Genomic DNA, 14,830 nt, shown 5'->3' on the forward strand with positions numbered 1-14,830 from the left:
GGAAAACAAAGCACGCAACCACCAGTCTTCTAGATTTACTTTGCACGTTTCTTGCGCTGTACCGCGCTCACGCGCCTAATACTTAAGCCTGCCTAGACAGCTTTATTTTTCTTATCGACTTTTAAACAGTTTCCGCGTGTCACATGCGAGTGAGACAGGCGATTTTAGTGTCAAGCTCACGCAGATACAAGGTTTGGGCTCTGACCTGCAGCACTTTAGATTGAATCGAGAAAGCCTGGTTCATTATATCGTACTTGACTCGATGATTAAGCAGGTTAAATGTATAGCACTAGCAGCTTACTGCATGGCGAGTTGCTTTAGACTGAGTGCACATCAACTCTGGCCCAGACAACTACGCACAAGTATTCCCCAAAAATGAGTTCACGCCGACACTATACAGGAAACCTCGCCGCACAGGAAAGCTGATTGTTCACGTATACAGCGCTGAGTGGATTAAATTTGCCGAAATGCTTTTTGCGGCCACTGTCATAGAATGTGATAGGGTATTACTGCATACGCCACTAACTGTAAACGATTTCCTGAAACCGAGGAAAGTATAAGGGATTTCTGATGTGTGTGATATGTTAATATTTAATGGTAAATTAGTAGTGTAATTATTTTGTTTTGCAATGCCAATAAATTTCACCATGTGAGAGAACTTTTACACACTTGACAGAATTTACAATAATCAGCGATTAATTTTCAGTAACGTTAAAGTGCAAGCTACGAATTACTCGCTGCAAAGACATCGTTATAAACTGCGCATGGGCACTGTCATGTTCTGGGAAGCAATATTTCAGGCTGAAAATTTCTTTATCACTAATTATTTAGCAGTGACTAAATCTTATGCGAAGTAAAATATTAAGGTTGCTTCCAAAACAGGTGCTGGATATAAAACAATTGCGAAAGAAATGGAGGGCATCTTATCATGCGACTATAAAAATGTATTTATTCCCGAACTAAACACTGATATTTAAGCCCGCATGAAGCTGTGTTACTCCCCTTGTCAGAAACGACGAGTTTGCTCGACGAAAAGGGATTATAATGATTATAATTGGCTACGAGTAAAGTATATTAATCTAGGTGTATTATGTAATATTTAGTGTAACAGTTAGGGGCAGGGAAGATGTTTCCCAAACATTCGAGCATTTCTCTAAAGCAACACCACTTTTACGGATGCAAAGAAGCCTTCAACAGCAGAAAAAAAAAAAGAAAAGAAATGCATATTGGCCCGGGTTTAACGTATGAAAGCGGTATCGGCTATGACGGATGATTGCAGTGGCTGGTTTTGGTGTCATTTTTTTTTTCATTATTAACACCACATTTGCCACGTGGGATTGCTTATTGTGCAGTCAAATCCCACAGCGGAGGAGCGCCTTTTGAAACGGTTGTGATTGAATCCCCCGTTCTCGAAATCAGCAGTCGAGCGCCCTTACCATTGAGACACCGCGACAGAGGTTTAAAAGCAAAACAAAAAGAAAAGTACTGACAACTCTATCGTGCATAAAGAAGGCATAGCAGGCATATAGTGGTCTGTTCAAACTGCATTCTGCTATATGAAGCAGTTTGCGGTGGCATATATGTTTTAGTAGCTGTGGTATTCCAAACAGAAACGGGAATATGCGATTTCTGAGCGTTTGCATTAACTTTTATTGACGGCAGTGACCTGTTTTGCTTTGACACGGTGCTAACGACAGTACCACTTCGTATGAGACATTGCGTGTCAAAGGATCTCAAGCGCCGAAGACCGCGATGTATGATGTCCTTTCCAAGCATGACATACTCGATGCGGACAAGTATATATATTTTTTTAATGGAGCGTGGGGTTATAGATCGTTCATATTCATTTTGCAAGAGGCATATAGGTAAGCAAAAGTTCACAGGAACCACGCAACAAGCAAAAACACTCTTACACACGCCACATGAGCGCGCGTAAATCACTGCGGGCTGGCACGCGAAGCGAAAACGCATCCACACTGAGTAGGTTTCGCCGCTGAGCCGCAAGGTGGCGACTCTGCTCGATCTCGAGGCCATCCATCCATCCACCTGCACCGGCACCCGACAAGCACCGGCGGAACTTTTTCAGAATTGGTACCGAGAACCAGTTCTGAATAGAACGAACCTTTTCTGCGACGTCGATAATACGTCATCGCCCTTGTAATCACGTGATCCTTCCCGTCGGACCAGCATAGCGGAAGTAGTCGGACGTCATGTTCGACGTGCAAAAATTACGATTTTGCTGTCACGTGCTGCTACGTGCGGCTGAGCTTTAGCGGTTCGGGCGCGTTTAGTTCTCGCTACAGGATGTTCGTATACGTCGAGTACGAGGCAAACCTGAAGACTGCAGTTGTTGAGCACACGCAGGTTCGGCATGTAGACTCTAGAAAGGGCTCTCTAGAACCTCTGAACGTAGATGACTTCGACGCGGCCGAGACGTATCGTGTTCACACGTGCAATGGAGGAGACAACTCGGACTGTGAATACCTCAACGCCAAGATCATTCATATGACAGGTAAGCTGCGAGACGCGACCTGAGAGGAATGTAATGAGTGTCGGCAATCATGTTCCATAGTCTTACGTGACAAGGTGCGTATATAAACTACCCGGAATGCATGTCGTGCGACTGCACTGCGGATTTGGCCTTCACCTTTTCTGCGACGTCGATAATACGTCATCGCCCTTGTAATCACGTGATCCTTCCCGTCGGACCCGCATATTTGCACCTAACGAACAACGTTTATAGATAAACGTTGCTAACGTTGCTAACGAATTCGCTTTGAGAAGGCTATGGGCACCTTGTAGAAACCCAGGGGGCATCGATACATAATTATTAACATACCTTTTTTAACGGGGTGGCGAGATGTCACCTAGCTCGTAATATGTCGAGTGCTCAGTATTTTTCGTTAATTGATTATTTCCTCTGCACAGTTCAGCACTGCACCTTTGACCTTTTCCACCAATCCTGAAGTTGCCTCCATGCCCGAAATCTTGGTGCTTCTCGAATCCCTGCGTCGGCGTCGTGCACTGGTGGTAAAAGTGTCTTGCATTCTATAATAGTATGTTCAATCGTTTCCTTGCTTTGCATACAGCAGCTACAAATGTCATCTGTGCTGTCAAATTTTTGCCGGTGGCATCTCGTCCTCAAGCACCCTCCTCTAGCCTCAAAAAGTAAGCTACTATCTTTCGAATTGTCAAAGTCTCCTTTTGAATTTCGGTCTTAGCCGCCCTATAAAGCTCCGCCGTCAGTTTGTCTTAGCATTTTCTTTTGCTAATGGGAATTTTCAGAGGATTTTACTTTTTGTTTTGCTGTTATTTTTCTATTGCTTTCTTCCCCATGACATTTGTATTTATTTGCAAGCCATCTAGTTCTTCTCCATGTCCTATCAGTACTGCACTGGTGCAGGTAACTGAAAATCTTTACCACGCAGCTCTTCTCATTCATTTGCCTCAACCATTGTTCATAGTGCACCTTACTTTTTGCTTCCCAAGCTTCGAATGTCGACCATCCCATGTCACGTTGAACTGCCTCATTAGTAGGGGCTCCGTGTGCCCCCAAAGCAAGTCTGCCGACTGTGCTCTGCTAATTATTTCAAGGGTCGAAGTTGTGGCAGATCCCAAGCACAGCACAGCGTTTGCAAACATCAAGCGTGGTACTATTGTGCCTTTCCAGATTCCTGGAATAACTTCATATTTGGTATATCCCCTCCCGCAATTTTTCATGACAGCTGCAGCTGCATTTATTTTTATTTTCTTTGCAGTTTCCTCTCTCTGATCCCGCAAGTAGTCTGTGCCATCGTTCTGCCTCTCTTCCACAACTGTCTGTCAAGTCTTGGAGGCCTTTCTGGCTATCTGCTAGAAGAGCAGTATCATCTGCATATATCAATCCCGATATGCAGTTAGTTTCCAATCCACCCTCCTTCTGCCATGACATCGTAAAACTCAATCTGTTCAACTCTTTCGTTCAATCCCTCTGAAGTAGACCATAAATAGTAGTGGTGGTAAAGCACATCCCTGCCAAAGCCCCTTTTTAACCGCAACTCTTATTTTTACCACCCAAGGTCTGCCACTTCACTGCTACATTATTCTTCTTGTAAATCTCTTTCAATAACCTTATCGTTTCCTTGACTATACCCTCTTTTTCCAGAATTTGCCGCATGAAAGCGTGGCTTACGTAAGCCCTTTTGATATCTAAAATTGCCATCTATAGTGGTCGTTCAATTGCCGCGATTTCAATGCATTGTGTGATTCCGAACAAATTATGGTCTAGTGTATGCCCTTGCCTGAAGTCGTTCTGCAGTTCTAGTACCTCCCGCTCCTCAGTCCACCCTTGCAAATGATCTTCTATTGCCAGCATTGTTATTGTATACAATACCGATGAAACTGCTAACGGTCTATAAGACTTGATGCCATCTTTTTCACATTTTCTTTTGTATAGAAGGCTCATTGTACTCTCTCGGCAGCTTGCTGGGATATCTTTATTCTTCAGTGCATCGCTTAGAGCAGCATACAGAGTCGTTTTTGTTTCTTCACCAAGCACTGCAAATACTGATTGGCCTTTCGTCAAAACCTTATTCTCCGCTCTTTCCCAATCCAATTTATCAATGTCGTTGTAAAAGCTTCCTTTTTGTAATGACCAGCATCAAGGTTAATACCACTGCCATCGTCGTACTCTTTAAAAGCTTCCAGCTGTTTGCAAATGAATTGCATGGCCTCTTCATTTTTCAGTACATTATCGTCCTTGTCATTTATATGGCGGCACGTCTCTTCTGATTTCTCGCCAAGTGCCTTCAGATGGTTCTAGAACATCCTAGGTGCTTTTTTTTTTTCGACTATCTGCCATCCACCTGTTGGTTGTATCTTTAATTTTCTTTTTTACAAAAAAATGGGCACTGTTCTTTTGTTTCTTGTATTCATCCCATCTCTGCTAAAGTTCATGAAAGGGTCTTTTTTTTTTTTGCTTTTAGATGGGCTCTGGAAGCTGCTTGGCATCTTGCTATTGCCTCTTTAGCATCTACGTCCCACGAATATTTTGGTTTCTTTTTGCCCTCCACTGGTTTTTCTTTAGCACTAAATCTCTTTTTGCCTTAATTACTTAAAATTAATTTATGTCCATGACCGATTTGTGCCTGTTTTTATGTGCTTCTGTACCTCTTTTGATATGGCCATCAAATGTTTGTTGTTAATATACCGAAATCCGCACTGTGTGTCATGTTTCTGCGGTCCAGCGTTATCCTTACCGCTGTACCCAAACCTTACCATTGACCGCTTTTGGTTGCTCCCAATACTATTTATGCTTTCGCCATCTATTTTCATCACATCTAGTCTTTCATATAAACCTCCCATCATTATACAGTCGTCAAAGCTGGAGGGGGAAAGGCCAAACTCCCATGTGAGTGCGCTATCACATTTTGCTTCTCTGTTTACTATAATAAGGTCGTGCTGCTCACACATTGTCAACGTCATTTTTCTGGAGCAGTGTACAAATCCATCCCATTCTTCTATGTGAGCATTCATATCTCCTTGGATGAGTACCTCCCCTTTGCCTCACATTAGCCAGATATCTTCCAATAGACATTTCATCAAAGCTTCATTTCTTGACCTGCTGTTGCTTCCTGTCTACAAGTACACTACTCTTGAAGTGAATAGGATTGGGTGTATTGGTTAGGCACTGTAACTGAAAAAGCGTAGCACAGGAAAAAGACGGGGATGACGATGAGACGGGACAAGCCCTGCGTTGAGGCTGCGATTGTTGAGTGTGGCGCTGTCCAATTTTAGAATGCATGTGGTATGAGCATGGCTGCTTTTTTAGAGCTTTTATCATGGTATTTGACGTCTACCTTTGTGGTTTTTGACATTTACCTGAAAAAGCAGTGTTTGCATAGGGCCATGCATTGTACCCATTTTAAGTAATTGGTTTTTAGCTCGATGTGACAAGACTCTTTTTGAGCAGCTAGGTGATCTTAGGCTTTTTAATATTTTCTATTATGTTGACTAAATTTTTTAGACAAATCTGATTTTACTGGTCCTATTGCCTGGCATGTTTTAGAGTTTTAATGCATGCTTCCAGCCACTTACATTTACCTGTGAATTGCCTGCGCAGAACAGCATCAGGTTTTTAGATTTGTGATTTCCTTTTGGCCATGATCATGCATGTTGGTTCTATGAGCCTAGAGCCAGCAAGCCTCCTTTGCCGTATAGTTTTGCACATTTAAAGCTGGTCAAGAGAAGCATTATCCTTTTTTTGCCTAACACTCTCTGCAAGTCATGCGATCGTGCCATGGATGAATGTGTCAATGTGCAGGCGGCGGGCTACCCTAAACATGTTATTGTTTCAGTCACTGAAAGCCTGCATTGTAGAAAGAAAATTGTGTCGTGCATGAGTGACGAGCAGCTAGCGGATGAGATGAGAAAAAACGAGGAAGGAAAAAGTAGCTGTCACACTCTACCTGCATAAGGTTTCTCATAACCTAAGGAAGGTGAGGCAACACTCTGGTGTCAAGGTCTTGCTCACAGCACCAAAAAAAGCTCTCGAGTTTGTGCAAGAAGAGCTGTCCTATGTGAATGCTGAAATCTGAGTGTCAGATTAAACATGAAGATCCCTATGTGCCTTGCAGAAGGGTGGTAGTTTACAAACTTCCACTTTCATGTGGAAAGCACTACATTGGCCAAACTGGCAGATGTTCATACAAGAGGTTGGTAGCATTGCCACAGACATCCATCTGGCTGCGCATTTTAAGAAAGGTGATGCAGAATCACCTTGCTATCCCCTGTTCGACAAGACGATCATCTTGTATCGCATCGCAATGAGCTGACAGATCATGGAAGCACTGGAGATAGCTCGGGCAGGTGATAAATGTGTCAATAAGCCATCTGTTGCATTGCCAAAAAAAGAGCTTTATTTCATGGTGTCGCACGTGGCTGTGTGTCAGCAACTTGTTCGTTTTTTTTCTCCTCCCCTGCTGATCCTGAAAGGTATATACGGTTCGTTCCGCAATAAGCGCTCTGTTGAAATAGCGCTTGTCCTGTCTCTTAGTCGTCCCGGTCCTTTTCCTGCGCTATGCTTTTTGAGTTACACTACTCCTAACAGTACTTCCTTGCCAGCCATGTTGTATTTAACCCATACATGCTTCTCACACCCTTTGTTTATTCACTGCCAATTAAGTCCATGTCTAATCAACACTTCTATGCCTCCACCTTTGCGTTCTCCACCCTGTCTACAACCTTTTGAACTGTAACCTGAAATATGCGGAGCTTCTTCGAGGTCCCTTAGGTGCGTTTCTGTAAAATCATGTATCGTAGTACCCCCTACTTCTATCTGCTGCTTGATTTCAAGACACTTTACTGCTGATTTTCCCCCCTCATATTTATGTAAGCAATATTGTTAGCTTTAATCTTCTTCCTACGTCATTTCTTACAACATGGCTCAGTCTCATTGTTGTTGGATGGTTCTTCAGGGGCCGCATCCAGCGGAGGTTCCTTTCGGGAACCGTTCTCTTTCAAGCTGACGTCAATTTGACGTCAGCAAGACAGCGGGCGCCACCTCGCGGGGAGGACGGGAAAGACAGCAGCCAATCAGCGATGGCGCCAGATCGTAGGCATGTCCACCACGAGCATGTGGCTTTTTCTGGTACCAAATACTTGTACCAAAGTGGTGTTAAGCACGAAATAAATCTAATAATTACGTAGTAATGCAAACTAGTGAATAACAGACTGAAATATTCTTGGAAACTTTCTTTTAACACTGCTGAGCAATTTTCTTGGCTCACGAGTACCTTTTTCGCCGCTAGATGGTGTCACAGGCGCGGCGTCGTCGTCTGCTTCCTCGCTTGCTGTGAAGTTTTTTTAAGTTCTGTCTTTCGCACAGAATGACAATAATCCTAAGAACGAGGTCTACAATGCCCGTAGTATGCAGTCCGAATCCCGCTGGCTCTATGACCGAGGAGTTGCTGCCGCCGTTGCGAGTACGAACGAGCTGCTTGATACCGGCACCGTGCCGGCGCGTCCGTGCCTGCCTATTTAACGGGGCAGCGTCCGTTGCCTTATCGGTCGTTCAAGCGTCATGAGTGTGCGCGAACTTTCCGAGAATATAGCTGTCAATGTAGGACGCAGCTGATGGCACAGAGAATCCGATCACACTTTATCCAGTCAGCCACCGTCTGCTCCCCTTCCGCTGATGTAGAAGGGGGCAAAACCTCAGCCCGCACACTTACGGATGCGCATTATTTGTCTCTACGACTGCCGGATTCAAACAGTTGCACTGCTGTTGACCAAGTGCTCCCGATCGCAAAGTACCGATCGAAGCGCATTGAGCACCTTCGCTTCTGACAGCAGCTCTGTATGCCCCTTCGTCCTTACTTCCCTTCATGCGCGATCGGCACACAGTCTTAGTCAGTGTTGCCTCAAAACCTCCTCAGACATGTAGAAAGTGTACTATTTTTTTTTACTACGTTGGTTTACTAAAACAGCAAAGCGCTGCCCCCCCCCCCTCCCCCTCCAAAAAAAAGAAAAAAAGATAACACAGCCGTACTCAAGCGCGCAGTCGCTCGACTACGGCCATGAGGTGCCACAGCGAGCGCAGAGCGGTTCTCTCTTGAAGTGGGCCAACTCGTCGCGGTTCCTGTGCCGGTCGGCAAAACGGTGACGTAGGCAAAAAGCGCGGAGCCGCCTCTGAAAGTCTTGGGGTCACACCGGACTTGACGCAGCAACCAATTAGAAGCGGCGAAAGGAACTAGTTTCGAACGGAACCGTCGCTGGATCTGGCCTCAGGGCATCCTTTGTGCTCAGCGAAATGGCCTTCAGTGCTGCGTTTAGGTGCCACAAGCTGCCTGTCTCTCTTTACACCCCCTTTCTGAGCGCTTTCGGGCCCCCTAAATAAGCTACAGTTCTACCCGCAAGGCGCCATGCCATTGTTCCTCCCATGCTATAGTTGAATTCCATCCCATTGGAAACATTTTTTGTGTCTGGCTACTCGTAGTTCCTTGTTCATTTCTACCACCTCAAACCACATTGCACGTGCCAGCTTCTGAATATATCTCTGTTTACAGCCAAAATCGCGTCTTCCATGTGGGTGCCTTGGTAACACACTTCTGGTTGTGTGCACACGGCGATTTCCACCCGTGGGGCCATCTGTCGGCGGCATTCAACATCGCTATCTACTTTGCCACCCCGCCTCCTTTCCCACAGAGACATAGTTTAACCCTGTGGAAACTGCAACAAGGTTTCTCCCTTTCGTATCCTGCTGCGGACATCTTGCATGGGCCATGATTGCTTCTGTGGTCCCGCCTGAAAGTGCTGTAACCTCGGCACGTGCGTCGTCTTTGCTCCTTTATAGCTGCTTTACATCTGCTTATATTGGAATCGCCCACGACAATGACATGCTCATTTCCGGTCTCCTGATCTACTTCCTGTGAGTCATCCTCCTTTAACTCCTCTCCTGGCTTTCCTTTCTTTCGTGGGTCCTCGCCCTGGCTTGCCCTCATGATTCTTGCGTAGCTTTTCAGCCCTCTTTCCTTATCCCCTCAGCCTGCTTGTTCAGACTTGTCGAGGACGGGGAATTTGCTGTCCTGCTTCGGGTTTCCTCTTTTTGGAACTGAACGGCATGTCTGCCTAGCTCTTCCTCCATTTTCTTTAACCTCAATTCAACCGCAGCTCTCTCATTTTTCTCAGTCTGCAGTTATTTTTCCAGTTGCGGAGCATCTTGTGCTAGCTCAGCAATACGTCCATTTTCCTTCCATTTCACGCTGCTTACAGACATATTTGCTCTCATCTTCTCGGACGTCAGCCTGGCTCTTGATCTAAAATTCTTCACTACATTCTTCACGCTTCACCGTAGTCATTTTCCCTGATATTGCATCTCACACACAAGTTCAGTTGTACAGAATTAACCACGCAGTGCAAAAGTAAAACGTGTTACATGTGGTTGAACACGCGGTCACGCCCTATACTACCTAGACAAAAATAACCAATCAGAGTGGAGAAAAGCGCTAACGAAACTCCAAAAGCATAAAAAGAGGCTAAAGAGGAACTTTTACGGTAAAAAATTAGGCTGACTGAGGCAGGACCTTGGCAAATAGCCCGCCGCCACATGTTACACGTGGTTGAACACGTGCTTCTGCGCTATACAACCTGGGCAAAAACAACCAACCACAAAGGGAAAAAAAAAGGCAACTAAACACCAAAAGCTTCAGAGAAGGCAAAAGAATAACTTGTTCAGCAGAAATTAGGCTGACTGAAGCAGGAACTCGCTATCTAAGCTCTACTGAGAAAGCCTGGTCGAGCTTTTTTAAAAAAAAAATCTGATGCCAAGCTGCTTTCTATCTAAACTAGGTAAATAAAATTGAAATCACTTATCCATTTGGTGCTTGGATGTTCCACATGACAAACATAGTCCTTGAAGAAAGGAAATACAGTCTCGCTTCTTGTGCCACTCGCGGCGATCAGGCAGCGCCACGATTGGGCGCTGGACGATTTTTGCAGTGACAGGCGCGGCCGTCTGGGCAGGGCGCACGCTTGAAAAAGGCGGCCGTGGGAATTTAATTGGGGTCTGCGCAGCGAAATGGTGGCAGTTTCGGCCAGCTGGAGTCATGTAAAGAAGCATAAACAATGTGGGAGCCACACGACACCAGACAGAGAGACACGGATGAGCCCTGGCTGCCTGCTGGGATTTCTAGGCTGGAAACACGAGAAACGAAAGACAGAAGTGGGCGCAGTTTGGAAAGGCTGAGCAAAGCGCAAATGTGGATACAAAAACATGGTAAAAGTGTAGAAAAATACAAAAAATATTTGTGGCGCATGTGATACAGCTTCACACAAAACCGGCCTCGAACGCTCCAAGCAGGGATGATTGATAAAAATAAAAAGGAAAGCTGCGGGAAATTGAGCAGCAGAGAAGGATAGAATGAGTATGGGAGAAGAATAGGAATGAATGAAGCTGGAGCCGAAAAGGCGAAAAAATCCTGAAAAAAAAAAATTAAACTCTGAAATCCTGAAAACAAAAAACAATTACTGGGGCTCGACAGTGCCGTAGGAACTTATGCTACGCAGAAGACTTTTGAAAAAATTAAATGTCTTTCTAGTGAGACAGTAGCCACTTTTCTCGATGATAAAGGAAAGGATGGCAGATTTACACTGATTGTTCTGTCCATGCGGTGCTCTCGCACGTGGCCGCTGATACAGCGACGCAGTTATAAGCATGGAAAACTCCATTACAGCACGGCACAGCAAGCAATCTACGGTTTCTAATACACATGCATGTTTTCTTCTCTGTCAGGCATGTAGGGATTGTAGCAGGCCTACTTTTCTCTTTCATTGAAAGAATATCCTGCCTCAAATCCTGACTTGATTTTTTTTTTTGTAACAATATTTATTGCCTCTTTAACCATACTTTCAAGTCCTCTGCGACAAAATTATGTTAGGACAGGGGAAGGTAACAGGTGGCACCCAGCCACTCGAGGAGTTGTTTGGAGCAGGATGGTGTGTAATGAATGCGAGATCTGTTCAGAGCATCCACGAATAAGTAAAAAAAAAAAGTAACGTTTACCAATGTTAATAGTCTCGAGTGAGCAGTATGGCATCAGAAAAAGTTATCATGCGAGGTTCAACAGCTCAGTAGACATCGAAATGTTATCACAAATGAATAAAGCGTATGGAATTGCAGACGGGAGAAGTAGCGGCTGGGCATTGAAGGAAAAAAGGGACGAGCTGAGAGGGAGGAGAATATATTAAAAGACGTAGTAAATGCGCAATTAAAACGCTCCATTCCTGTTGATTACTCTGTGTATTGTACTGATGCTCATGGCAGCTATTGTAGACAGGTAAATATAGATCATAGGAGAGCTTAAGTAAAAATTATGCAATGATCAACTACATCCACGAGAGTGGCCCACTGGGAGCGCACGGCGGTCCCAATAGACATGCATTTCATTTGTAGGGCATGCCAATTGGCACCATGCAGACAGTGCAGATGCCTATGAGCTGCCCGATTTCTTTCTTTTTTCTTACGAGCTGAGAAAGACTGCTAACGCAGGTGAAGGTAGTGTGTCTTCTTTTGGGAAAAATGCTTCGCGGTAAATTGGGGCATGATTGCCAGCTCACTGCTTGTTGGACAGCAGCGATCCAAACTTAGCGTCTCTTCGCTTCTTAAAGCTTATTTGGGGACATGAAAAATATTTAACGAGGCCAGTTAAAATGTGTGCAATCCAGCAACCCAGCGACTAGCAATTCATTTGTGACCATAGAATGCCGCGAATAGAATGGACGTTGAATGCGACCCACACACAGCAGGTCCGCTGCATCTCCGCAGCGTGGCCGGGCGCACCCGTCACTACAAGAATCTCCTTCCTGCTGCGAGGGGTGCGTGCATCGTGGTGCAAGTTACTCCTGCCCGGTGCCTTTAGTCGCTTGATCTGCTGTAGTATAGACTTGAGCTGATACAAAGCTGTGTTAAGTCGCGACACTTGGCTCCACATGACAGCAGTCGCAAGCTGCTAGCGCTGTCTTAGTGCGGCCAGCTATGGTTTTGTTTTATCACGAGCTTTTTGTGGTTATTACTTTGTTTTCAACACCTTCTTTGCATTGACGCCCAGCTCAACGGTCACACCAAACATAGATATAGGAACCGCTTCAGCTGTCAGTGCTGAAGGCCGCATGCTTCGGGCGTGCATTTGTGAGGAAGAATGGTTTTGTTTGTTGCCTCAAAGTGTATTTCCACTTTCTGTGGCTGTTTTGGTCGATGTTAGGCGGCTGTTTCATATCCAAATTTAGTTGTTTTAGAAATTGAGTCAGGGTAGTAGTCCGACCCAGTGCCCGTCTCACGGGTTTCCCTCGTCTGATGCCCTGGTCAAACTTGAAACTGATTCGAATAAACTGGCATAATGCGTAGCAATGCCTGCTTGGGAAAAAAGTTTGTCTGTGACAGTACGGCAGTATCTTGCCTTGTGGATATACATACCACTTGTTGCAAGGTATCCTGATGACATAAATTTGAAACCTATTAAGAATATTGTTATTGTGGCAAGCGATGACAACAGAACAGAGGACAGAAGATGCTCGATAATCATGAGATGACGTTTAATGAATCTGTGTGCGGGCCTAGCGCGCGCACTGCCCTCTTCTTCCTCCTTTGTCCGTAACATGACCCGGGGTCATCGAGCGATCATCCCGATCGTAGACGAGGAAGTTTACCGATGATTCCATGGCATGATGATGGGCGTGTCTGGATGCTTGAAGAGGAAGTAAGAATAGAATGGCTTGCCGGTGCGATGTCTGATGCGTGGGTGATCCGCCTCCCCTGAAGCTGTCAACCATTCGTCACTAGAGTCCATGGGACCGATGGCTCGAGGTCACGTCTGGCAGCTTGGGCGGGGGTTGCGTGTTCGTGTCCATCGGTTCCTTCGGGTCTTTCGGGTCCTTAGTCTCGGTTCTGATTGGTTTGTCTGTTCTCCTTGTCTTCAGGTCCGGGCTGGGCTGGGGGCTAGGCGGTGGTAGTTGGTCAGGTCTGGGCTTGAAGGGCTGAGGCGAAGCTGCTCGGCGATGTCCCTGGGCCCTCGGCTTACAGATGGCGTTGATGCCCCAAGGCGAGGATGGAGATGACGTACCCCGCACCTCCAACCAAATGTTACATGGTGGCAAGCGATGACAACAGGAGAACAGAGGACAGAGAGAAGATGCTCGATGGTCGTGAGATGACGTTTAATGAATCTGTGTGCGGGCTTAGCGCGCGCGCTCCTGCCCGTGCCACTGCCCTCTTCTTCCTCCTTCGTCCGTAACAATATCAGCAACTTGAAAAAAAACATCGAGCTTCTGCTGACATTGCGTAGCTGTGTTTGCTAGGGTCTCAGTTTTCACTATGACAAGCTTTTTATTGTCTCAAGACAAAAGGTGGAATTCCTTTAACATTCTTCTGATAAACAGGAGTGACCAGTGTGTCTAGCAACCAGGATAACTGGGAACGGGAAGCACCTTAACGTTGCACTGAGTCACCGCGGCAGCATTCGAGTGAGAAAAATAAGCTAAATTTGGGAAACCCAGTCAACAGCTGTGTTTTTGTTAAATAAGTGTCTGTTTTCATTCTGTGCAAAAAGAAAAGGAAACACAGCCGGCGTGTTTGTGACCCCTTAAAGACTTAATAGGTTCTCTTTTTCGCAGAAACACTGGAAGAAATGGTTGCATTCAGATCTAAGCGACCAAAGAGGTCTGTCACAAAAGAAGAGGTCGGCTCTCAGAGGTCCAAACAAAAGGTAAAAGCATATTGAATCAAATTGGCTTTTATTTTGGAAGTGGGTTTTCTGCACTCTTAGGAGCTTGTGTCTGTACTGACTGAACATTTGCTTCCTTTATTTTTAGGTATGCAGCTTTTAGCATGTGGCCTTGGTGTGCCATGCTGTGTATTTTACGTGTGGTTCTCTTATGATTTGTTTTGATTGTTGTGATTGCAGAGCAATTTGGTGACAGTTATCATGGTAACAAAAAGCTATTGCTGCCGTGCATGTGCTTTTTTGTTTGCCCTGTGACCAAAATCGTAACAAGGTACCTGGTCTTTGTATGTACTATGCTAATATCACTACCTGGCTTAAAAAATATCCTGTTGTAAGGTGAACGAAGCTAAAGTGGCATAAAAACAAATAAGTGCTACCTAGAGCAAACTCAGAAAAATTTGCACTGTCAAAATACACAGCTTTGCTCAAAATGCCATAAATAAGGTTAAACAGTTTATGGCTGACTATGTGACAGTGCCAGATAGACCCTTGCAACTTTTACCTGCTTCCTAAGGTGAAAGATGCAATAAAGACTCTGACACTCATACTAGGTGTGTAAATAACATGAAGAAGAT

At 45.1% G+C, this 14,830-nt stretch overlaps 1 protein-coding gene across 2 annotated transcripts in view; it reads left to right on the forward strand.

The window, feature by feature from the left end:
- The first annotated feature begins 2,085 nt into the window (after positions 1-2,085).
- Positions 2,086-14,830, forward strand: part of LOC146182929 (uncharacterized) — a 94,779-nt gene continuing 82,034 nt past the window's right edge. Inside the window, exons 1-3 of one of the 2 annotated variants that reach the window (XM_084608981.1) lie at positions 2,403-2,512; positions 3,090-3,168; positions 14,146-14,237. In XM_084608981.1, coding sequence (XP_084465107.1) covers positions 3,099-3,168; positions 14,146-14,237 — 162 coding nt within the window. In that variant the 5' untranslated portion in view covers positions 2,403-2,512; positions 3,090-3,098. Of the gene's footprint in view, positions 2,513-3,089; positions 3,169-14,145; positions 14,238-14,830 lie in introns of both variants that reach the window. The other variant, XM_084608980.1, reaches the window with a different exon arrangement.

Source organism: Amblyomma maculatum, chromosome 7 (genome assembly GCF_055883805.1).
Source record: "Amblyomma maculatum isolate TAMU_Amacu chromosome 7, ASM5588380v1, whole genome shotgun sequence".
Classification (NCBI taxonomy): Eukaryota; Metazoa; Arthropoda; class Arachnida; order Ixodida; family Ixodidae; genus Amblyomma; species Amblyomma maculatum.